We start from the raw sequence: 23,617 nt of genomic DNA on the forward strand, positions 1-23,617 counted from the left end.
TATTACGTCAAGACCAGAAGAATGACTATCTTTGCATCCGGTATGTGGACTTCAAGGAGGTTGCATCTTCTATGAGCAGATGAGTATAACGTGCTCTTTTTAATTGAAGCAACATCAGCTTTGGCTTTCATCATAGTAGTATCTCAAGATTCTTTGAAGAGACACTTAGACATTAGGGAAGGCTACCTGGCTATTTTTTTTTCATTTTTTCCCCCCATAAATAGTTATCAAGATTTCCTCCACTTTCAATGAAAAATTAGATTGATCCATTTGTAGGGTGTTTGTAGGAGTGAGTGGATGGAAGAAGCTGAGGGAGTTCAATAAATTAATTTCATGTTTACTTTGGAAGAGGTCTATGAATGCTGTGTTTTAGGTGTTTCGATGGCCTTTGCCTGTGTATATGGTCCTTGCTTTATTTTTGTTCACATTTTTCTTTCTGAAAATGCCAGCAATTTGAGAAGCTTAGTATAGAACAGGGTGCTCTGATCAAAAAAGGCCAATAGTAGAAGAAAAAATGTGGCACAACTGCCAGTTCTAGTAATGCCTCATTGATTCTTTTGCTCGTGTTTGGTTCTTACTTGGGAAATGTATATCCAGTCGCCTTTAAGTCATCTGTTGTAGTTTATCTGAATTGTACGTGGAGAGATTTGCAGAGATGGAAGGTTCATTAGGCTGCACTCAAACTGACATTTAGATAGCTATCTTCTTCTAAGCCTAGCTCACGTTCAGAAGCAGTTTATCTGCTTTTGTGCAGTTGGTGCTTAAGATAATAAACATGAAAGGTTTGCATGGAATCAGCCTGCTTCAGTGTGGCAGATGCTGAGATAGAGTTAATAAGCACAGTCAGACCCTGCCCGATTCCTGCAGAGCTCATCACTACTCTCCCCTGTCCACCACAGGGACTTTGACACTGTGCATTATACATCCCCTAACATAAAGCACTGGGAAGCTCTTTGCTTATGGCTTTTCAGGGATGAATGGATCCAACTAAGCTGGATCCTGAGTTTAGCCACTTCCAGTATTTGTGTCATACTCCTTATCTGTTTTTCCCTTCTCTCTTCCTTCTGTGGGGAGCTCCTAGTTGCAGATAAGGGCTATTTTTCTCTAAACTTTTGGCAATTTGGTGAAGGATTTTTAGGTTGAAACCTGATGGTATTTTCTTGTTACTTTGCTATGTGGTTTTTGTTTGTTTGTAGAAGAAGGAAAAGTCTGATAGGAAAGAAACTAATTCTTGTGTCCATGTTCTTAGTAATTTGGAGGCCAAAGAAGACTCTTAAAATCATTCAGATGAGGAAACAAGGAATCAAGTAACTCACTGAATCTTGCAAGTATTCATTTGATGTTTGTTGGTCAGGTAGTGCAATAGTCCAATTTTTGAGATAGATTGACACCAATTTCCACTGTTCCCACATCTGCACCAGTTTTGGCATGGTGTCCAGGAATTTTATTGAAACAAAACAATTTTGTGCAATGTGGCTTTTGTTTTAGCTTTACAGAAGTATATTTGACTGTGGTCACAGTAAGAAAATAAGAGGGAGGAGATCAAAGAATATCAACCAAATGATACTTTAGGGCAAATTATATGACTATAAAGAAAACATCTGAAGTTCAGCCTCTTGCAGAGGCTACGTATGTTTTCACAAAGCAATTGAATGACAGATTTATGTCTTGTCCAGATTCATTTTTTATGCAGTGTTGGGAACTGGACAGTTTGTTATTCTTTTCTTTTCAAAGCTATAGGGTAAGTTTTGGTTCAAGCACTGGGGAGAGAAAGCCTCAAATAAAGGGGCTCTTGGCTCTGACAATTTCAGTTCCAAAACTTTCTTTTTTTTTTTCCTCATCCTTATTAACTGGTCTAATAAAAGTAACTTTTCCTTCCTACAAGCTTTGTTACATTCTTTACTAATTTGTTGTTTTCTTTCTGTAGATGGACTGGGTAAGACTGATGCATCCTGTTATTTTGAAAAAAAAAAAAAATAACATTACTGCCCATGTAGCTTGAGAGAGTACTCTTTGAATAAGACTCATTGGTGAGCACTGACACCTAAAACAAGCTGCTCAAAGTCTCTCATAGAGATGACATATAAATAGCAAAGTTTATGATATTGATAAGAAGATTAAACATCAGTAAAGGAAGAAAAGGACAGTACTGGGACAATCAGTTAATCTCAAAACATTAAATTAAAATAAATTACTTGTTTACAAGCTCTAAAACATGATGGACTCTACCATCATAATGTACAGAACCTGGTTAATATGCTAACTAGGGATCATGAGGGCAACAGTGGCTAATATTAAAGTATTCTTATAAATAAAGACTTTAAAATATCATTAGGAGGTCAATGTAGTGCATTTAGTCTTTTTTTCTTTTAAGTTATATCAGTAATTCAGATGAATTAGTTTTAATATTCTGACAGCTTCAAACATGACTGCATGAGCAGCTCTATTGGTAGGGCAGTCTGAGAGCTGGAAAGCTCTGTTTGGCAGAGGATGACAAGTGAGTGCTGCAGTCCCAGAGTGTTGTTTTGGCACAGCAGGTCTAAATGAACTTCATTTCGTGTTCCTCATAAATCCTACTTTCCAGCCAGTTCTTTGCTATCTGATGCATTATCTTTCTGTTTTCTTACTTCCTTGATTACTTGTGTGCAGTGACTTCATTGCCCTTGTCCAAAATCATAGCAAAGGGGTGAGGAACTTAATTTGATTTTTTTTTTTAATCATGCAAGAATCTAATAATGATTTTCTGTTGTTATTGTTAATAAGATAAGCATTTGATCAAATCTTGAAAGTAGATGTAGGCTGTCTATCTAATAGTGTATTTCTCCTGCATTAATTGTGCTAATTTGTTATCACTTCAGGCTTTCTGTTCAATCGGGGTAGAAGAGGCTGAGGGTTTTTTTAAAACAATTTTAGAATGAGGCTTTAATGTTTCAGAAATAGATCATACTGCATACAAAATGCTTTACTTCTGATTGTGAAAAACTGATTGTTTAATAATTCAAAAGTGTAAAGCACTCCTTTAAAACATACTAAAGCATGTTTACTATAATAAATGTTATTTACAAAGTCATGTTTAAAATAAAACGTTATTTTACTAACCTTTTCCTCCTTGAACTTGCTTTACTTAGATATTGTATATATTTAAAATTTTTTTAGTAATTTTAGTAATTTTGTCATGGTAATTGCTATCACTCTTAGGTGGCTCAGTTCTTAGGGTTTTACTACAGAAAGCTTTATAGATGCTGTATGTAGCCACAACTAGACTAGATATCTAGAAAGCTGAACATCTAGATGTTGAAGCTTTGTTTCAGTGTATGTAAAAACTTTGAACTATAAAGCCATTATCCTGAAGGGGCTGCATGACATACAGCACCTGCTAGATATTGACACTGAAAATGTTTTGGAGTGAAATAAAAGCTCAAACCATTGTATAATGTACAGTATATGATGTGGTATTTCTATTATGTTCTTTAAACATTAACTCTTATCAATTTTACGTTTTGGATATGAACATGTATGTTTGCAATGAAGTCTCTTCTAAACTGGTCCTGGCTTAGGCATTAGTTTCCAGAGATCCATGCATCTGTCTTTTCCTTTCCATTTATAAAACTTGCATTATTACTCTATAATGTGTGAAGCATAATTTTTGGTACAAAACCACCATATTTTGATAATTGTAGTTTGATTTTATTTTATTTGTAATAATCCCTTCATATCTATGCAGCATTGAAATAGGTATTCCTAAGACTGCCTAAGAAATCCATGCCTTGCAAAAGCATCTTCCTGTGGGGATGCAGAACTCCCAAGCATAAGGCCTTTTTTTTTTAAATATATATATATATATCTTCTAGTGCTGCACTAATTGTAGCAGAAACACAAACTCCACAGCATTACTGTTTATTGATACTACTCTCACCACCCTAATGTAGAACTGGAACTCTGTGTAAGTAGGTCTTCCCTTTAAAGTAGAAAAATCCTACTTTCTGTCCTCAAGTGCTAAGTTTTTCTACCTAGGTAGGGTAGGTCTTCAGTCAAAAGTGTAGGCATATCCCCTGAGAATCTAGCATACCTGAAGGCCTAGTTTTCTCAAACACTTTAAGATTGCATAAACTGGCACCACTACCAAAATTGATAGTCCCATCTAGTCCTTTTGTTCAAGTATCTCTTGTGTTAGTTCATGAGTTTGTGCGATTGCAGTGAACCTGATGAGGAAGATTTACTTTTTTAAATTTTTTCCCTTGAGTTAATTTTAACCAAGATCAGGACTTCCCTCCATGTGCTTAATGGGGAGAGCACCTCCAGGATGGACCAGTTTCAGCCACTACAGAGCGGCATCCTCAGCAGGATATTCTTTTGTTGTACATTACAGCAAATAATTCCTGCATCTTTGTGCAGGAGAATCGATTTGCACACACATGTAATGTATCCCTCAAGTATCAACTTAATTAAGATAATATTTCACGTGCACTGTGTTAAATACAATTTTGCAATAATCAAGTTCACCTTAACATAATACTAAATTTGACACATACCCAAATAAGCCGAGGAACTGTGTCCTCTTCTTTCCCTTTTAACTTTTTTGTGGCACCTTTAACCATCTTTGTTTCCTTGTCTGCAGCTTCTTCCTTTTTTCAAGGAATATTTCCATCAGAAGTATAAAATCTCTTCTGTTCTTAAAGTGTGTTTTCTTCAAAGTGCGTTTTGCTTAATGTTGTCACGTGACAGATTTGCAAGATTGGCTTGGAAAGGTTGGGTCTTCATAAAGAAGCCTGAGTGAATGGAATCAAAGCAGGTCACTTCACAGGGAAGTTTAGAAACTCTTAAGATTATTCAAGTTTCTCCCTTCCTATTTGTTTTGCTTTTCATTTGGGATAACATATGAATAATTAACCTGCATATCTAAACAGCAAGGAAATGCTATTAACTATTCTCTCCTACTTATTTTCTGCAAAAAGTGAGCATGGTGGCAAAACAGGAAGGACTGGAAGAAGTTTATTAGGGCGTAAAGCAAGTTCTGTACTGAAAAGCACTCTGATCATAGTAGAACAAACACTGGCAGCACTGTCTCTGTATAGCTAGGTATAGACATATTGCATTTCTCTACATCTTAACTATTGCACTTTGTCTGGGCCCCAGCCCTCTGTGATAGAGACTCCAGGGAACTGGCTGTGTTAAAATCTGGAACATCTCTTTCAGACTTGAAATTTGATTGCAGGTGACAGTGTCCTTTGGTTTGTAATGTGATATGTACAGTTTCAAATACCACGCTCCTTTCTTATATGTGGAGGTCAAACTTCCATCTTATCTGCTATGACAATACTTTCTATCAAGTTTCATATTTTGTTTATACTTACTTTACACTGAAGGCACAAACAGACATCTTTTTGTGGTTTAAGAAAGACTGTGCTTTATTTTGTGGTTGCACAGCAGTGTGCATACAGTTTAGTGCTGTTGCCTGTGGGACCAAGCACAGAAGCCATTAGGTAGTGAGTTTCTGAGAATGAAAACAGCCTTCAAAAAACATCATTTCTACCGTTATGCTGCGTCTAATATTGCTCCTGCTTTTCTGCTTGAATGTGTGGCAGTGCTGAATCCTCCTGTTGGCATGCATGAGCCGGTCGTGGTGCAGAATAAGGGCTGCTTTCTTGGACTCATATTTTCAGTATTGGGTGTAGGTGTTTGTCTGTTGAATGATTCCAGAAGAGAATTATTGCCGAAAGGGGTGCTGTAGAATTATCATGCCCCAAGCAAATCTTTTTTTATCCCCTCATGTCCTTAAATTCCCTTTAAAATCAAGTGTGTCTAAAATGTGAGAGATTAACAGGAATTGGCACCTGCAGACTTAAATGTTTGGGTTTCTATCAATTTTTGTTGTTTTTCTGCGTGTATCTTTTGGGTATTTTTATTTGTAGACGGAGTTATTGATAACTATTTTGTTCTGTTTCTGCAGATTGAAAGTAGCTTTAATCCGGCACTGCTGGATGGTGACAAAAATATTTTAGTCTTTGACTGCAGTGTTCAATATGCAATTTATACCATTACTGCTTGTCTTCTGCCTTTTGGGTCAGTGAGAGTAGTTCCTTGTAATTTTCGTAGTGATTTTAAAAGAATGTTATCTGTTTGTATCATAATATACTGGATATAGCATTAATAGTTTAACGATAAGGGTTTTATTGCATATAACGCGCTGTAATATTTATGTGTTGCTTTGTCTCTTGCAGATCTAGAAATGGCAATTGCATATTGGAATTTAGTCTTGTCAGGAAGGTTTAAATTTCTAGATCTTTGGAATAAATTTTTGTTGGTAAGTATGTACTGTATTCCTTCCTGACTGTCTTAATCCACAGTAGTCTGGCTTGTAGGCTGTGTGCTTACAATAAAGAAAATGACAGGGTATCTAAATACTTCCTTCAAACTTTTTCCTTTTTGAAAACTGATATAAAATAGTCTTAAGTCAAGCCAAACTAAATCTTCTTTATATAATTTTCTGAGAAGAATGCAAAAAGATGTAGCAAAGCAGTAGAGCATTCTGCTTGCTTGATCCTGTATCCTCCTACTTGTGAAAGCTTCTGCATGAAAGGAAGACATGACTGTAGATTGAACCAATGTAGTCTTTATTCTCAAGACACCTGTGGTTATTGTCAACCATGTATTTTATCATGCTCTGCCTTTTGCGGTATTAATGCATGAACTCAGTCTTTTTTAAATGACAATTCTGTTATGTCTGACTTAACCTGAGAGAATTTTCTTTTTAAGCAAAAGTTCTTGTCTGAGTAATTATTTTGACTTTTTTTTTTTTTTTTGATAATAGTTGTGAACTGATCTTGACAGTTTTCTCTTACCAGTGCAATTCTGGGGGCAGTGGAGTAAAGATGCATAAATTAAACTTTAGAAATTGCAAAATATTCTTATTAAAGACCTGATTCACTCATCCATGTTTCTACATTTGCATTTCTATGTACTTGCAAAAAAATACCTTATCTAATGTTACATAATGTATAATTTATGTTGATTTTTTTCCCCAATTTATCATCTGTCGTTTAGGAGAATTAAGAAGTCTTTCTGCATTTTGTCCCATAATCACCTGTGCTTAATAGGGAAAGTGTATAATTTTTGCAGTATTTTCTGAAACTTTTTGGACTATATTTATTTTACGCACTGAATAATGTACCAGTTTTATCAAGAGAACTTGTGAAAACATTTCGTATTTTAACTGCCTTAATACACTTAACACATCTAAATTCGGATCTATAGATGTAACTGAAGAAAAGTCTTAACTTTTTTTCCCACTTGCTTATGTGATGAAGTTTGTTACAACGGGCAGTTCTGCAGATCTCTACTTCAAGCAATAATCTAGATGATCTGGTATACAGTGTCTTACTTTGCTACAAATATTTAACCTGAACATTTATTTTAAAAGAAATGTTTAGATTAAAATTCAGCCTAAGAAAGAAGCAAGATGGGACTCATTAGGATGGGGGCTTTTTTGGTTTGTTTTAAATGAACCTTTTCCAGAAGGTATGTTTGCTTGTCATATTTTTTGCAGTCAAGATACAGCCGTTGGCTTGAGTGAGAGGACATGTTTGCTGTTGTGTTGGACAGCAACCTCATTTTGATCAAATTTCAGATTTTTGAAATGCAGTTTGTTCTTCTCAATAGTTTAGAGTATTACTGCTTAAAAAAAAACCCAAACCACATCTCACCCCACAACACAAAACTAAACCCACAAAAACCCCCAACCCTTCACTGAGCAGTTGCAACTTTTTTACTGCAAATGAAAACTAGGAGTTGAAATTTAATTCCCTATTAATCACCTGCTATCCTCAGGTAATAAAGCAGTATCAACAGATGAAGGGAGATGTGAATGATCTGATTTGATCCTACAGCTCACAACTGCTTGTGTTTCCCCACACACTCTCTTCTTGGGAGAGCTAACTTTAAAAGCTGAGAGAACACTGACTAGGACTGAAGGTTTTTTGGAGCACTGCTTAAACTGGCCAGGGTGGCAACAACTACTTGTGAGTGGGGAGTGATCCAGAAAGAGCGTATTTGAAATCAGGCAGGGAGGTGGTTGTGGAGAATAGGACAGACTGTGCAGAAGTGGAGCAAACGCAGGTAGTGCATCATGGTGAAGGAGAGAATAGCTGAAGAGAGGCTGGAAGGCGGTCTGGGAGTGAGAAGAGTGTAGGTGCAACTGTAACCAACAAGTTGAAAGAGAGACTGGGTAAGCATAAGGAAAAAGGGGCTCAAGTTGAAATGACAGAATGCTAACCCATGGCTGTACAGTTTCAGAACCTGGAATAGATGCCGTTAAGTAGAAATTTGAAGTGCATTTGGTTTATTCTTTTCCATAACAAGTTAGGAACACGTACCCTAAAAGCAGAATGGAAGAAATAAGACAGCTGTCAAAGACTTCTTACACTTTTTTGCCTTCTTTAGTTGCAGTTTGTTTTGTAGCTTTCTTTGGAAGCTCTGAAACTTATTTAAAAAAAAAAAAAAAAAACAACTTGGAAAAAGTTATTTCTGTATATGTCAATATAAAATACTACTGTGGAGTTTGAAAATAGTTTGGATTGAACAGTACCATTTTTCCTCCTTTATAGGAACATCATAAAAGATCAATTCCAAAAGATACTTGGAATCTTTTGTTAGACTTCGGAAATATGATTGCAGATGATATGTCCAACTATGATGAAGAAGGTAAGCAGTACTTGATTATCTTCAAAAATTGGTACAGCAGAATTAAAATACTGCTATAAACAAACAGAACATGCTGCTGTGTCTGTCTTAATTTGTTTACTCTTAGAGGTTTAGCTGCAAATATACTCTCATTCTTGTTGCCAAAACAGTAATGATAAGAAGGTTAACTAGTTTGCTGTAATATGTAAATAGAAGTAAAGATATTGTCACATCATGAGATATAGCACATGCTATTTGAACCTGTTAATGCTGCAGGAGTCTCAGTGAAACTGTATTTTTTGTACAAAAGTGCTGCTAACTGCAAGGAAATACATCATTTTTCTACTTGCAAGATTGTCTACATGAACATTTTTTTTACTAACCTAAAAGCAATTTACACTCTGTAACTACTAATCCTGCAAATCCTATTTTGGAATGACTGTGTACAGAAATATATCCTAAGTTATGAATAGCTCTAATAGGAATGCCGTGGTTTTGCTATCAACTAATGTTTATAAACTTTGAAGACTGGATTATGCTTTAAATACATTTTGTTTGTACTAAGAACTATTGCTGCAAGAAGAGATTCAAATGCTTAATGTACTAGTTAGGTGCTTTTTTCAAGTTTTATCATGTCGTGCATGTTAAAGCTAGACTAGGCCAGAAATGTCAAAGTGAGCTTCTGATCCTTTGTATTTAGAGACTACACCAATTTATTGCTGATAACAATACATTAATTTCTGAATTGCTTGACTTCTCTTTAGGAGCGTGGCCTGTTCTTATAGATGATTTTGTGGAATATGCACGACCAGTAGTCACAGGAGGAAAACGTAAAACTTCCTAACCTCAGACTTGTCAATATGGACTAAACGTGTGCTCTGAACTGCGTTAGGTAATGAAGATTTGTTGACTGATGACTGTGCACATTGTTGCTGGTTTCAGTGGTTGTGATGAGATCCTGCAGACAAAACTGAAATTCCTCCTTTCTGCCTAAAGAAAATGTTGGCTGACTTGTGGACGCTCCAAGAACAACTCAGAAGATAGTCGAGGCTGTTTGTAGGCTATTGGCTTCAATTATTGTACTGGTTGTATCATATAGGATGTAGATTTTGCATGATTTTATACTTTGGAGAAGTTTAACTAGAGGCCATTTTATTAAAGTTTTGACAGCACAGCATGCCATTCAGTTCATGATCCAAAGTGACCACCAGCAGTTACATAAATAAAACTGTATTATATTGTACCTATAATAAAAGCAGTATTTGTGGTATATAAATTAAATCCCTAAATAAAACTTATGCAGTATGTTGTATTTTTATAAAAGTTAGTTCTGTGGATCTGTCCTAATATAGAATTGTAACAAAACAGGAAAACACTTATGCTTTTTTTACTTGCTGCCAAAATTTTAAATTTGTATTTTTAAGTCCTATATGTATAGATTGATTACATCCAGCCTTTTGTTTTCTCCCGGTGAGATTAACTTCCTCATTATTCTTAAAGTGCTTGGACATGTAACAGTAGCATCGCTGAGGAAGGCCTGCTGCTCTATGCTATGTTGCAACTCCAGCTTTTTTAATTAACCATTTTAAAGTAGACATTAAATAACCAAAGATGCTGTTATAATTCATGTTTGATAATCATAGTTCAGTTAGTCTTCAATTATGTGTTTTATTTACTTTAAATAATGAACTGGTAGAATATAACTTTTATTGTAGTCTGAAACATATCATAAATTCTATCTAAATGCAACATAGTTATAAATGCAATTCCTGGCACTTCTCACAGAAAATAAATGTGAATAAGCCCAAAGACTTAACTAGTTGGCTTTCACTTTGGAGAAATATTTCAGGGGTAAGGAGACTTTATAGTAAGGATGATAAGCATTCATGCCTCTGGTTATATTACGCATTCAAATTTATTTATTTAATGGAAAAAAAGAGTAAATTAATGCAGTATCATTGATCTCAAGGCTAATGGAATTGGACCAGTTTTCACTAAATCTGAATTTGTTCAGTCATTCACTTCTCCCCTTTCACCAGCCATCTATTATAAACTGTACAGAGGTCAGTCTCCTCTTTCTCAACAGTGTCTTCCAATGCCTAAGCACAAAAAAGTTTTACCAGAAGCTATTCAACATGTCTTCACACAGGGCTCTTTTAAATGCTACCTCATCAAAATGAGTTTCATAGCCACTGTAAAAGTATGTTAAAACAAAGAGTTGCTAAAGAGTATGTACAGCTATGATCAATATATTTTCTGTAATCAGAGCTGAGTAGATGCAAGAGTTTTGATGAAAATAGTGCATTAAGTTATATAATTTATATCTGTTTGGATCATATCAGATCATTTAAGTATTGCATGACAGCATACTATTTTATTTTGTAGTTGTGAGAGTGTAAAAGCTTACAATATTCTCTTAAACTCTAATGTTTAGAGTTTCATACAAGCAGTCAGCTTTCATTTACGTCAACGCAGCCTACAAGGGCAAATGTACATGCTGCGTACAGAAAGATTACCTTAATTCTTCCACTTGAATTTCAGTTGTGCATGATATATAAAAAGCAGGATTAGGACAAATTTGAACAAATTAGCAGATTTTCTGTTAATAAGAATATAGCAGGCAAGTTACAAATGCCCCATGAGTGACGTATTATTAGTAGTCTTTTCACCCTAAGCAGTATTTGTAGATGTTAGATCTTGCATGGCAGCCACTGGATGTCAGTGTCTCAGTCTTCAGATGCCTCTCGCTTCTGTGTAGAGTTAAGGAGTAATATTAAGCCAGATTATTACTTTCTGACTACATCTTTTTAGAAGGGTATTTGTGTACATAAGTCCAGGTATTCCACAGAAATCAACAGAGATTTAAAACCAGTATTATGCTCTTTTTAAATGGATTTGATTTGCCTGCTTTTCCTTCCCCAAACAAGCTGTTTCTATATATGTCCTGTAGGCTTTGGAGAATGTGTAACATCTCATAACATCAAGTGCATTTATCCAGCCAAAAGCAATGGAATGCTTATTATTCACACAATTGCCACTTTAAATATATAGCTATAATATAACTGACCAGAAGTAGTTTAATCTATTGGTATGTGATGTAACTGAATAGTTTCATAGCGGTAGAGCCTGTGAAATATTTGTTCATGCTGAGAACTCCTTCAAATCAACCTGATGAAGTTTTTAAAATAAATAGAGCATAAAAAAATCCATGTGGGTTCAGGTTTTTTTGCCTTGTTAATCTGAGGAAGAAGGAAGGTGCTTAGCACAGTATTCAGTTTCTATTCATACACACTTATTCACTTACTCTTAAGCCTCATTCCTGTGAGGATCCTTCATGGAAGACACCTTCCAACAGAGGAAGACTGGGCAAAATACTCTCAAAGTAGGAGTTGGTCCTTATCAGCCAGCTTCCTAGGAGCAGTACGCTTTTTCTTTTGTTCTTAGTCTTCTACCCATTTGAAACCGCATATGCATTTTACATTCCCATAAATAATAGCATGGAGTTACACCTTCACACTTGAACAAATAAACTGCCTTTAAATTATGAGTACCTTATGTATTTTAATAATTGCTGCTGTCCACAGTTGTACTTTACAGGGCACTCTGACTTGCTTTTTAAGTAAGCTGGTACAGTGGTAACACTTAGGTTGATCAATTTATAAATGGTACAGATGTCTTCAAGTTGTTCAGTGCATACAGTATTAGTTCCTAGATACGCTGTATGTATTTTTAAACTTGGTGCCAAGTTGTTTGGTTTTACATCCTAGAGTGTTTGAAACTGAGCCACATGATTTGTACTTGCCAATTCTAAATTTAAATGTAATTTATCATGTATGTCATGCTGAGGAGAGCAGACTTGCAGGCATCTGCTCATTCAATGCACCTGAGAGATTTGCTGCTGAGTAAGCTGTATGTGTGTAAATTTTGTGGCAATGGAAAAAGGAATAAATGGACTGTCAACATAAAGGATTTGAAGTCAGTGATGTGAGGTGTCTGTATGGTTTTTGTCAGCTTTCTGCTTTGGAAGCCTTGCAAAGGCTGCTGGGTTTTTCTGTTTTCTGGTTAATTTATTAGATTCTTGTATTATTATTCAATCAGTCAGAAGAGGGCAAGGATGTAACTCATTAATTTTTGAGCGGTTATAATAAATGTCTATTTTGCTCATCTGTGCCACCTTTAAGCTTTTAAGCAGCTCACTGTGTTTAGCTGCAGTGCAGCATCCACTATGTGTACCTGCTAGTGACCAAACTCTCTGTAATTTGTGTCATTAGTTTGTACTGCAATGAGAGGTGTAATTGCAGGGAAAGTCTTGCTCAGTCCTAGGCTTTGAGCTCTGCAGGAGAAGCAGCATGCTCAGAAGTCTGTGCAAAAACCTTCAAAGGTATGTATTCAACTGTCCTTAATTCTCTTCTGAAAGTTTAAATCAAAATAAATAAGTTGTCCTCTGTACTCTCCCAGCTGGCATCCCTCTCCAGTGGTTTCACCAATGACTGTCTGCTTTGGTATCACATGAGTCTGTCTTCCTTCTCCTATAAGTGAAACTGCTGATGCAGATACTTGAACCATGGCAACCTTTTTCTTTCAAGTGTCAGCACCAGTAGCTTCCCTCAGCTGATGCCAACCAGCATCCGGCACACCAAAAGGCATAGCCCTTCTGAAAGGGAAAAAGTGTCATGTTTTACAACCATAAGACCTTTTTTAAAAAAAAAATTCAACAAAACATGTTTTCTGGCCTTTGCATCATGTACAGTATGCTGCGTAGAATTACATGAGGATGACACACGCTTTTTTGTTATAAACTGTTGACAGAGGGGTCTGCAACTGCAGCTATCGCTACAACCACAGGCAGAAAATTCCATATTTCAGACATGGGTACTTGTTCACCTCTTAATGAGAAATGCTTGGGGAAGCTTAAGGGCATTCAGATTTTGATTGAGTATAATTACTGAGATATTTCCTCTTGTTGGTATGTACACTTGATGAATTCCCCTGTTTTTTTTCTTGTCCCTCTTTTACAAGCAGTGAAATGCTCTATTTGTTGTTAGGCAAACCCTATAGGCTTCATGTCATGACATAGGCTTTGTGTCATGAAGGTAAAGAAGAAAGAAGTTCATGCTGTAGTGTTAAAGGAGTATTTTTCCTTTAAGGCAGTGGTGTAAAGTGGTATGAAAATGATTCATCCCCTTTAAAGAATTGAGTAAAACCAGTCTATTTCTTCCTGGATCTCAATGAATGTCTTCTATAATTAGTATCATTCTTAAAGGAATGATCCTGTTGCCGAAGTGGAGGCCTTCAGTAGTGGCAAAGATGCAGGTCTGACAGAAGTCTGACACCCACTTGGTATCAACCTTGCTTTTCCAGGATGTGGCTCTGCATCCTTTGGATGGGTGAACTTGGAATCAAAAGCGTTTCTCTGCCAAATGTCTTTGAATGCCAGAAGCGTCACTCATTCATGGGTGAAGTACTGGGGGTGTAGTCTTTTACCTTAAAATGCTGAAGGGCTTGTGTTGATAGAGCAGTCTCAGCACGTGCTCCGTTCGCTGGTTCATTTGTTCATAAAAGACAGCAGTGCCTGTATGACCCAAGAGTCCTCTCCCGGGTGGTGGAGATCATCGATTCACATCCCCTCAGGTGGAGGAGGCAGATGGAGCCATGTTTGTTGAAGGCTGCTTTCATGTTCTCACATAGGGTTTCAAATGCAGTTGAGCTGAAACAACAGCATGTTGCCAGCAACACGAACAAGTCTCTTCTCTGTCCCGACTTCCCTTTCCTTTTGTTCTGGATTCTCCCCATCTGAAAGCAGTCATATGTACACTAATGAGAGGACTCTGAAGCCGCATTTTTATCTGATTTAACATTTATCAAACATTTTTTGCCAGCTCTACTTGGGTTTTTTTCCTATTGTGAATATATGTGATAAGTGAATACTTACCCATCTTAATGGAGTTACTGTATTTTGGCTGTGTTTAAGACATGCAAGTACATTTTACAAGTAATTTTCTCCTTTGGGGGGAACAGGGGTAGATATCAGTGCACCTAACCTACCTCTGCCCAGAAAGATCATAGTGGCTGGAAGTACCAGTTGAAAAGGAGATCATGTGCAATTAACAAATTAAATAAAAACTAAATTCTTTGTTGCATGTTCTGCTTTGCAGAGTTGAAAAATAGAAATTTTATGACATTTTCTCTGGGTTTTCATTATAGCCTTTTTTCTAAAGCCAAAGATTTTACTCCTAAATTGGGCTGTGCTACGAGCAGCCAAGCGTGCATGCAACAGGGTAAAGTCCACAGGAGGCAAAAGGGCAGTGCAACTGCCAGCCACATTCAGAAGGAAGAGATAAATGGAAAACTAAGAATAGCTTTGTCCGTTTTCAGGAAGGAACCTTTCATCTGATGAGGCCCTTACTAGCTCTCCACAGCGCCTCAGCAGGTGATCTCTCCTGTCCTTGTTTCACAAGTTCAAATTCCCACATGCTTCCAGATCGTAATGCTCTGCAGGAATAGAGAAGGAGTGGGTGCCACAGAAGGGTGCATGGACCTGTAATGGAGACATCAACATCAGTACTTCTGCCTGGAGCGTTTTTTGTAAGCAACCTTGGCCTTAGTTTTCTATTTCAAGTGTTCACTTTCAGACACGCAGAACGTGAAGTAACTCTGGCAGTGCAGGGGTGACTCAGATTACCTCTGCGTTGCTTAAATGCCCCAGTTGTGGGAGGTGATGCCTGTTCCCATAGCCACACAGGGCAGAGGGGCTGGTGTCCTCACTGCTCATGGCGATCCATCTCTAGCACAGGCTGGATATGGCCCCACTGTAGAACGCTTGGCCCTGCATCTCCTCTGGTCACTACATAATGCCCCTGGTATCCTAAGGCATAATTGCCCTTTTTTTTGTCTTTTTCAGTGCAAAGTTGTTCCTTCCTAGCAATGAAGACACACTCTCAGCATCCTCTTCTTAATACTTCTGTTACCCAAGTCCTAACCTTTAAAAGAATGTACTAACAGAGGCTACTTTAACCACTTCGGCACCTTATTTCTTATAATGTAAAATAGGGATGGCGATGTTTATCTGTGTTCTGAAACTGTATTAAGGTTTCTTGTGAAGTACAGTGATATTTCTACACATGTCAATAATTCAGTCTGTGATAATAATTCAAACTGCTTATTGCTCTGGGTGATTGGAGGATGCATGCTGTACACTGCTGGGCTTTTCCATCCAAATAGCAATCAGTATTCGTTTCTGAAAAAGATCATGGAAAAACAAAGCTATCTTTTATGAAAATCAGTCAAGCCAATCAAAGGTTTCTGTTTATCTACCTAAGTTTATATTTACATTTGTATTTCTATCTGTAGAGTAGTAGTAATTTGTGAGCCTTTAGGACAGTATGGGTGGTGACTCCGAACCACAATCTGAGTCAGTCGCAGCAGACCCCTCGAAGGAAGATGTTGAGCCTACACAGAGATGTGTTTGTGGGCAAAATGCATTTAAAAAGCTGCAAGACTACAGAGCCCCTTCTTGCACTGCATGGCAGAAGCACAGAAAAAACTGCAATAACAGAATGAAGCACATAATTGCACAAGTATCAGGTTTGAAAGAATGGTATTAATAAAGCCTGTCTCCTACTAAGAGAGATTTCTTCATACATTAACTTTCTTAGACTCACAGTATGCCATTTAAAGACATCCTTCAAAATAGTTTCCTTCCCGAGTCCAAATGTGGGCTGCACCTGAGCTCGGTCTTAGGAAAAACTTACTCTTTGCCAGTAAGTAAGAGGCATGGGGTTGAAGTTGGTGTTTTCCTCAGTGTTTGTCCAGGGGTGCAGTGAATTAGCAAAACATTCTCATAATAGGTGGAACAGAGCAAGAAAACTGTTGACAAAATATCACCATAGGGCATAATTAGAAATGGGAGAGGTTGTCTGCATTTGACTAGTTTTCTTACTGCCTAACCCCTCATTCTAGTGTTTACAGAGTTTGGAAACTCCTTTTATCACAGGCTTTCCTTCTGACTGGTCCCTGAAAAGAAGGCTGATTCTAGCATATCAGAAAAGGGCAAGAATATACATTAATTACAAGTTATTAAATAAATAAACACCCCTGTGAAGGCATCTGTTTTTCTGGGTGTAGAGTTACTTACACTGGGTAGGGCTAAGGATTTCCTGGCTTGCTTTACGCTGGGTTGCAGAAACAAGGCTTTTGCACTTCACTTTGCGGGTCTGCTCTTGCAGTTTCATTGAACAAAACCCCTGCAAAATCCCTGGGTTATGAAATATTTCCTCTCCGTCGGGTCCCGGACAAGAGATGGCATCTGCAGAGCCAGAAAAGGAAGTGCTTGCCTTATAGAGTGCGCTCTCGGTGTGACACAATGGCTGATATAAAGTGTCAGGGGGGCTGAGCTGAAGGCAAAGGAACAAAGGAAGATCAAGATTCGGTGGCTGTCTTGGACAAAAGAAAAGCAGAAAGTGTGCCAGGGATGGATAAATTTAAGGCTGCGCTTGTACTGGCTGGGGTAGGGGATGCTCTTGGTTATCGCAATTTCTCCCGAGAAAACAATGCCTTAGGTGCAAAAATCCAACAGGAGCTGAAGGAAATTGGAGGCCTTGAGAACCTGGTGCTCTCTCCTGACAAGTGGCCAGTAAGTGACAACACTCTCATGCATATGGCTACAGCAGAGGCTGTCATCACAGGTAGGTACGACGGGACTAGCAAATGCAGTCTGGAGAGGAACAAAACTGTCGGGCTGCTGCATTTCTTAGAATAAGCCTGAGTTCTGGGGAAGTCATGAGAAAGCCTGTCAGAAATGCTGCTTATGTGAATGATAATGGGTATTAGCTTGCCTTCTCCATGAGCATAATCCTGCAACCATCACACAAACTGCAGAATTTTGATTTCTTGAGTGTGGAAGGGCTCTCTCTGTATTTTCCCTAGGTTTATACAGTTGGTTAAAGCTTAAAGACTAAACTACCACACGTCCAGCATAATAAAAATAATTGTTAAGTACATTATCTGTACGCTGGAATATGTCAGGGACTGATATAACCACTAGAGATTCTTCTGTAAAAGATAAGAGCTCTTCTAAGTGCATTTTTAACATGTTTGTGTCCAGAACTCCAGGCTGGAGTAGAGTCACTTTAATACCTCTTTCAGGCTAAAATCACTAGCGCTGTCTCCTCTTTGCTGCCCTTCGGGCAAAGGGTTGCACCTGTAAGGCCAGAAAAGGAACAATTTGCTTTATAAGGAGAGCTCTGTGTCTTTAGTCCAAAAAAACATCCTAACGTAATACATTTATAATAAATTCTGTCAGAATAGTGGAGGTTAATATATGTCTTCTAAAATCACGATAGTTTGAGAGATAACTTTTGTTTTTTCTTAAGGTAGGAATAGTCCTTTGTAAGATACAAAAACATTTGTATCGACACCTTACCCATTGAACTAAAGCTTTCTGAGACTGTCAAGATCATCATCAAAAGTACACCAGAAGACAGTGACCACTCAGCAATATTTTGCCTCTTTCGAATGAATCAATTTTTTTAATCTCTATAAAAATATTCCTGATTTTTCATAAAACACATAATGCTGGATAACTAACAGTAGCAGAATCTCACAATGTAGCTAAGTATCCTTCACGTCAATGAAATTTCCCTTGTGCTTCTCTTTCACCGCTTTATCTGCCTGCTTCCAATCTGCTCTAAATTTAGTACATAGAGATCAGTTGAAGAGTGTGTTGGATACTTCATACTTGGCTATTAGCTAACCAATGGTTTAAGGGGTAGCTAATACACTAAAGATAAGGGCAAGATGTCAGCCTATCAAGAAAAAAGATGACTAACATATTTCTGAATATAGGCTATGATTAAATACGTATCATATGTTTCTTGCTTATTGAACTCTCTAAAACCATAACTTCTGGGTAATCAAGCCAGTTAGACTAACAGTAAAATAATAAATCTTATTTCTTAAATATAGAAGCAGCACTGTGGCTCTAAAGAAAAAAAGTCTCAGCTATAATTCCCATCAGCTGTGTTTATCCTATACTCTCATTGGCCTGATCAGACAAGCTTTTTAAAAAGGTGCTTTTATGGGCTGGTGAGAAAGCAACAATCTGGAGTGGGGAATTTTAGTAAGAAATCTTCATTTCATAGTAACATCGGTGAACAGGGAAAAGTGAGTCCTTCTCTCTGCTTCCCACAAGGGAACAGAACCGCTCCTGCTTGCAGCAGTGTCTCCTCCAAGAGGAACGTAAAACAGCCACTGGGCTTGCTCATGTCCCAGCCTGCACGCCAAATCACCCAAGTCAACAGAGTGAAGCTGAAGAAGGTGAACGTTGGTCCGTGAGGCTGAAGGCAGCTGCCACCAGCCCCAGGGACCTGCCTTCCTCATGCAGTGGGGAGCCCTCATTGTCATGGAGACTGAGATTTTAAGGAATATATTGAGTGTCTGGAACATTACCAGCCAAGAAAGAAGGAGGGGAAATAAGCAATAAAAATATTCCTGTTCCTCACTGCTCCGCTCACCGCATGTCCCGTTCACCTGGCTGGCTGCCCGCCAGCCGCAGGCAGCATTCCCTGGGTGCATACCTGCAGTACATGCGGGATGTTTGCAGGCTGAGACGGGCATACCCAGGGCTTAGACTTGCCATGAAGTCACATCGCCAGGGCACTGCCCTCAGGAGAGCTCCCAGCCTGACGCAGCCACAGCAGCCAAGCATGAGGTGGAGTTTTGTGTTAAGGAGAAAGGCAGTTCTCACCCGGAGAGGCAATTTGGCCAGTGCTTTGCTGGCTGTGTGGAGGACATCCCAGGAGGGCCACAGCCAGAAGCAGCAGGGGCTGCAAGCGCTGCTGCAGACTGAGCTGGTGCTCCTCAAATCCACCATGTGCACAGACTGAAAGGTCGATCCAACAACGAAGGATAAACAGAACATCTGCTTCCAGCAGGAATCTGTCCCGCAAGGGAGGAATGAGAACAGCATCATCAAAAACAGAGGAACTATCCCTGCAATGAGGAAAGGCTTTTCCTCTCTGACTTAAACCACAGTTTAAAAAAAAAAAATGCGGGTTCATTTCTAAAGAAAGGACCTGTCCTATTGACTAGATGGCTGAGGCAGCAGCCTGGCTTCAGGTGCGGGAACTGTGGTGGACTCGGGCAAGCCAGAGGTGCTGGACCACAGGGACTCTGGCTCTGGAGACAAGGCTTCTGCAGAAGCTGCCTCGTGGTAAATCCTGCTCCTGGCTCCCATCCGGATAAACTGACAACTGATTCCTAAATCTGGAAAGAGTTGGCAGCTTGAAAGTATCTTGTTCCTTTAGGATTGTATGTGGGATGGCCAGCATAATTGATAGGGTATTTTTTTATGTGAAAGGAGGGATATCTTGGTTTTACCCTGCTTCTCTATTCACCTGTCTGCATAACTGGTACTTTCAAGTGGCTCTGGCTTACAGAGCTCCAAACTTTCTCTTAAATGAAACCTCTTTTGTGGATTTCAAGAAATCACCATCTTTGACAAAATGAAGATATTTTTAGAACTTCCCCTGCTGTGTCATTCAATCTGTGCATCAAACCAAGTATTAAATGGGGTTTCTCTAAGTACATAGAAAAGATATAAATGGACAAATCCCAACGGCCTCCTCAGTTCCCACTGATTACACAACTGTAATAGATGCCAGTGGAAGCTTTTTTCTTGGCAAGAGCTGAGGGCAGGGCTCTTCAAGCCCAGCAACACGCAACAGCAGTCAAGAGAAGCAGCTATACTGAAAAAACAGTGCATGTTTAACAGGGGGAAGATTCCTCCTTAGGCAAAACTGTAGGCCTTGGTAAAAATAACCAATAAACAGATATTGTTAGTGACCTTATTCCAGAAAGAAATTTATCTGCTGGAAATACTACAGACTGCAGGGTTTTACTACTCTTACTGATTTTTATAGTCATTTTTATAAAAGCTTGCTGTTCTGGTTACTGTACTGACATAAGATATTGGGATTCCTGCATGAAAGACATACAAATTTTAGACAAAATAAATATAAAATACAGATTAAAAGTCAAGGTCACAAACTTGCTTTTGCATTTAATCATGTATATCTCTCTTTAATGATGTGGTAATTTTAAAAAATATGCTTTCATTTTTAAATTGCATTCTGGTCTGCAAATGCCCGCAAAGGCACAGGCTGAGCCAGGCACAGCTGGCTTCATGTGCACACCCAGTCCCCACGGCAGCACCACACTTGCCTTACAGTTAGACACCTCTGTAAATACTTCACACCACAGAGTCTAAATAAAGCATCTGAGCAGCTACTGTTGATGAACAGAATGCCTACATCTTTCCAATTAAAAAAATGAAAAGTGGAAAGGAAAGCAGGAAAAGATAACAGAAAGATGAAACTCTTCCTCTCTCCAGTCTGTTCTCATGGTGTGTAAAAATGTGTTGACAATGGCACCAGAAACATGACTCCATGTATTAGAAGTGGAAATAGGGACATTTCTTAAATGCACAGTGAGCTTGCTTGCTTGTTTTCAGTGCTCTCTTGCTCCTCTGCCTTCACATAGCAACCTTCTCTTCCTCCCTCTGAGCAGATTACTGGTGTTTAGAAGACCTGTACCGGGAGCTGGTAAAACGCTATGTGGATGCTATCGACAAACTCTCAGGGAGGCGGCCAGACCCTGCTACCATCGAAGGCTGCAGGGAATTAAAACCAGATAACTACCTTCTTGCTTGGCACACACCGTTCAATGAAAAGGGTATGGTACTGCTTTCCAGTTATAGAAGCTGGCTTGAATAATGCATGTTTTCAGTGTTGGTGGCTATATGGAAATTGTTTCCTTTTTCCCCTCTGACATCAAAGGCTACTACCCCTGAAACGTTTCCATGTTTGCCTGAGGATGGCAAGAGATCTGCCAAGAATTCCTTCTGTAGGGCACTATGTCCTCTTGTAAATGAACCCTTCCCTCTTTAACATCTATTTAAAGAGACTTTGTTCTTGGCTCTGTGCCTCAGGGTCCAGATCTTTGTCCTTGCATTTAATGGCTATTTTAAGAAATATTTTCTGCCATTTTTAATTTAAATGTTTATAGTCTTGGATCTTTTTGGTGATGGCAGTTCTGAAACAAAAAGGCAAGCCTGTAAATTGCTCTAAGCACCAATGCGTTCACTGGAGGGAAAGCAAAGGCTTTTCTCCAGGTGGATACCCTGCTAACAACCATGACTGTTTTGCTGGTAATTCCTAATATTCCTAGCCCTGTTTCTCTATCCATGGCCCTCTCTTTCTTTCTGTTTATGAACTTTTCATTTTATGATTAATTAAATTTTTACTTCAAGACAAATAACATGCCTGCAGCTGTGTGCACACACATATGCATATACCCATACGGTGCAACTAATCTTGAAAGCCTGTAGAGACACCACATCATCAGAGAAGGTAGACCTAGACAGCCACAAGACAACGGCAGCTCACACCGATGTTGTGCTGTGTCAGTGTGATGCTCTACCACTGCAGTACATATCGACGCTGCTCAACAGCATTGCATATTGACACAACATCGTGGCAAAGACCTGATGGCACGATGCCATGGCTATTTCTGGGTCTCTGCAGTCAGTTTACTCTGACAACAAGCATCCCTCACTATGCCTCTGCTCCTCACAACAGCTGTTGGGGGGGAAAAGGATCCCCTCCCCATGTATTCTGCCCACCCTGCTATTAACCAGGCACATCTGAGAAAGTGCCCCTTTGACAGTTGTCATATGTTTTCTGATAGACAGTGAGTAAAATTTGGTCAAAATAATTGTGGGAGTTGCTGCTGGTCCTGAGCAGCTCTCAACACCTCCAAGCAGTGGAGCATGGCTATTCCCTGGCCCATTGCCATGTTGGAGCTACATCTCTTCTTTTAGCCTGCCCAGCTTTCCACGATGAACTATTTGCTTTTGGGGTACTCTGGGCTAGAAGGATCTAAAATAAATTCATGCCTTAAGACCTGGCAGTTAAAGCCCACCTTCACCATCTGGTCTGACAAATACCACGCTGAACATATCAAGAAGCCTTTTTTTCTCCCTGAGAGCAAAAGAACCAGGGACCTGAGGTGGAGATGTTCAGCCTACCATGGGACTTGACACTCCTATGGACATAATTAACTTTTTTAATGAATTTTCACAAATTTCTTCTCAAGGCAAAAACATTCCACAGGCATGAAATGCCTAGCATTTGGGTGATATCTTGGATGGGTTGGAACCAAAATGCTGTTTTCCTGTGGTCACTCTGTCTTATCTCACTTCTAGCAACAATTCATGTGCCAGCCTTCATGGACCAGTGAAGTCTTAGCTTAGGTAATTTTGCATTGCTTATATGATGCTCCTCTGCTCAAATTCCTGTGGGTGTAGTCAGCACAGAGTTCTTAAGACAAACTGCCCTGTGTGTCTCTTTGCCACCTCATGTCATGCTCATTGCCACACTCATTGCAGAGGTACCTGGATTATGTTAAAGGCTGGTGAGATTCCTGTAACCACCAGAAGACCTGTCAAAGGCTGTTTAACACCTTCCATTTTAAGAGTTTGTTTTCAATTTCTGAGACTGACAAGCTCAAGGCTAAAATTTTCACCACTGAGTGTTTGCCTTTGTTTGTCTGACAACATTTGTTTAAAGTTTTGATGCAAACAAGTCTGCTGTTTCTGAGACATGGTAAAAATGTTTTGTTCCATTGCCAAAACCTCAAACTGTTCAGAAGAGAATCATTGATGTTTGAGAGCTGGAACCACAATCTGAGTAAGGTGGTGCCCCTTGAGCCAGAGATGTGCCTTTGGAGCCACTGCAAAAGGACAGTCACATAGCAGTTTGGCTCTACCTGTATTGTGTGTATTTCAGGCTGAGGCTGCGGCATCCAAGCAGGTCTTTATTTGCAGTTACTGGAGCAGCTGCTGGGCTTCCTAGTAGCACTTGAGAACAGTGCCTTTTTGCTG

General features: G+C 38.8%; 2 protein-coding genes across 12 annotated transcripts in view; both read left to right on the forward strand.

Moving 5' to 3' along the window:
• Nucleotides 1-12,662, forward strand: part of DCUN1D2 (defective in cullin neddylation 1 domain containing 2) — a 28,150-nt gene extending 15,488 nt beyond the window's left edge. For 5 of the 6 annotated variants that reach the window (XM_074859200.1, XM_074859204.1, XM_074859203.1 and 2 more), the window contains exons 5-7: nt 6,222-6,304; nt 8,604-8,700; nt 9,444-12,662. In XM_074859200.1, the coding sequence (XP_074715301.1) occupies nt 6,222-6,304; nt 8,604-8,700; nt 9,444-9,523 (260 nt within the window). In that variant the 3' untranslated portion in view covers nt 9,524-12,662. Of the gene's footprint in view, nt 1-6,221; nt 6,305-7,307; nt 7,366-8,603; nt 8,701-9,443 lie in introns of those variants that run through there. The other variant, XM_074859206.1, reaches the window with a different exon arrangement.
• Nucleotides 12,663-17,001: 4,339 nt separating this feature from the next.
• The window catches only part of ADPRHL1 (ADP-ribosylhydrolase like 1), a 39,611-nt gene continuing 32,995 nt past the window's right edge, over nt 17,002-23,617 (forward strand). For 2 of the 6 annotated variants that reach the window (XM_074859193.1, XM_074859195.1), the window contains exons 1-2: nt 17,034-17,363; nt 21,244-21,408. In XM_074859193.1, the coding sequence (XP_074715294.1) occupies nt 17,150-17,363; nt 21,244-21,408 (379 nt within the window). In that variant the 5' untranslated portion in view covers nt 17,034-17,149. Of the gene's footprint in view, nt 17,364-21,243; nt 21,409-23,617 lie in introns of all 6 variants that reach the window. The other 4 variants (XM_074859191.1, XM_074859192.1, XM_074859196.1 and 1 more) reach the window with 4 other exon arrangements.

This window comes from Strix uralensis, chromosome 2 (assembly GCF_047716275.1).
Source record: "Strix uralensis isolate ZFMK-TIS-50842 chromosome 2, bStrUra1, whole genome shotgun sequence".
NCBI lineage: Eukaryota > Metazoa > Chordata > Aves > Strigiformes > Strigidae > Strix > Strix uralensis.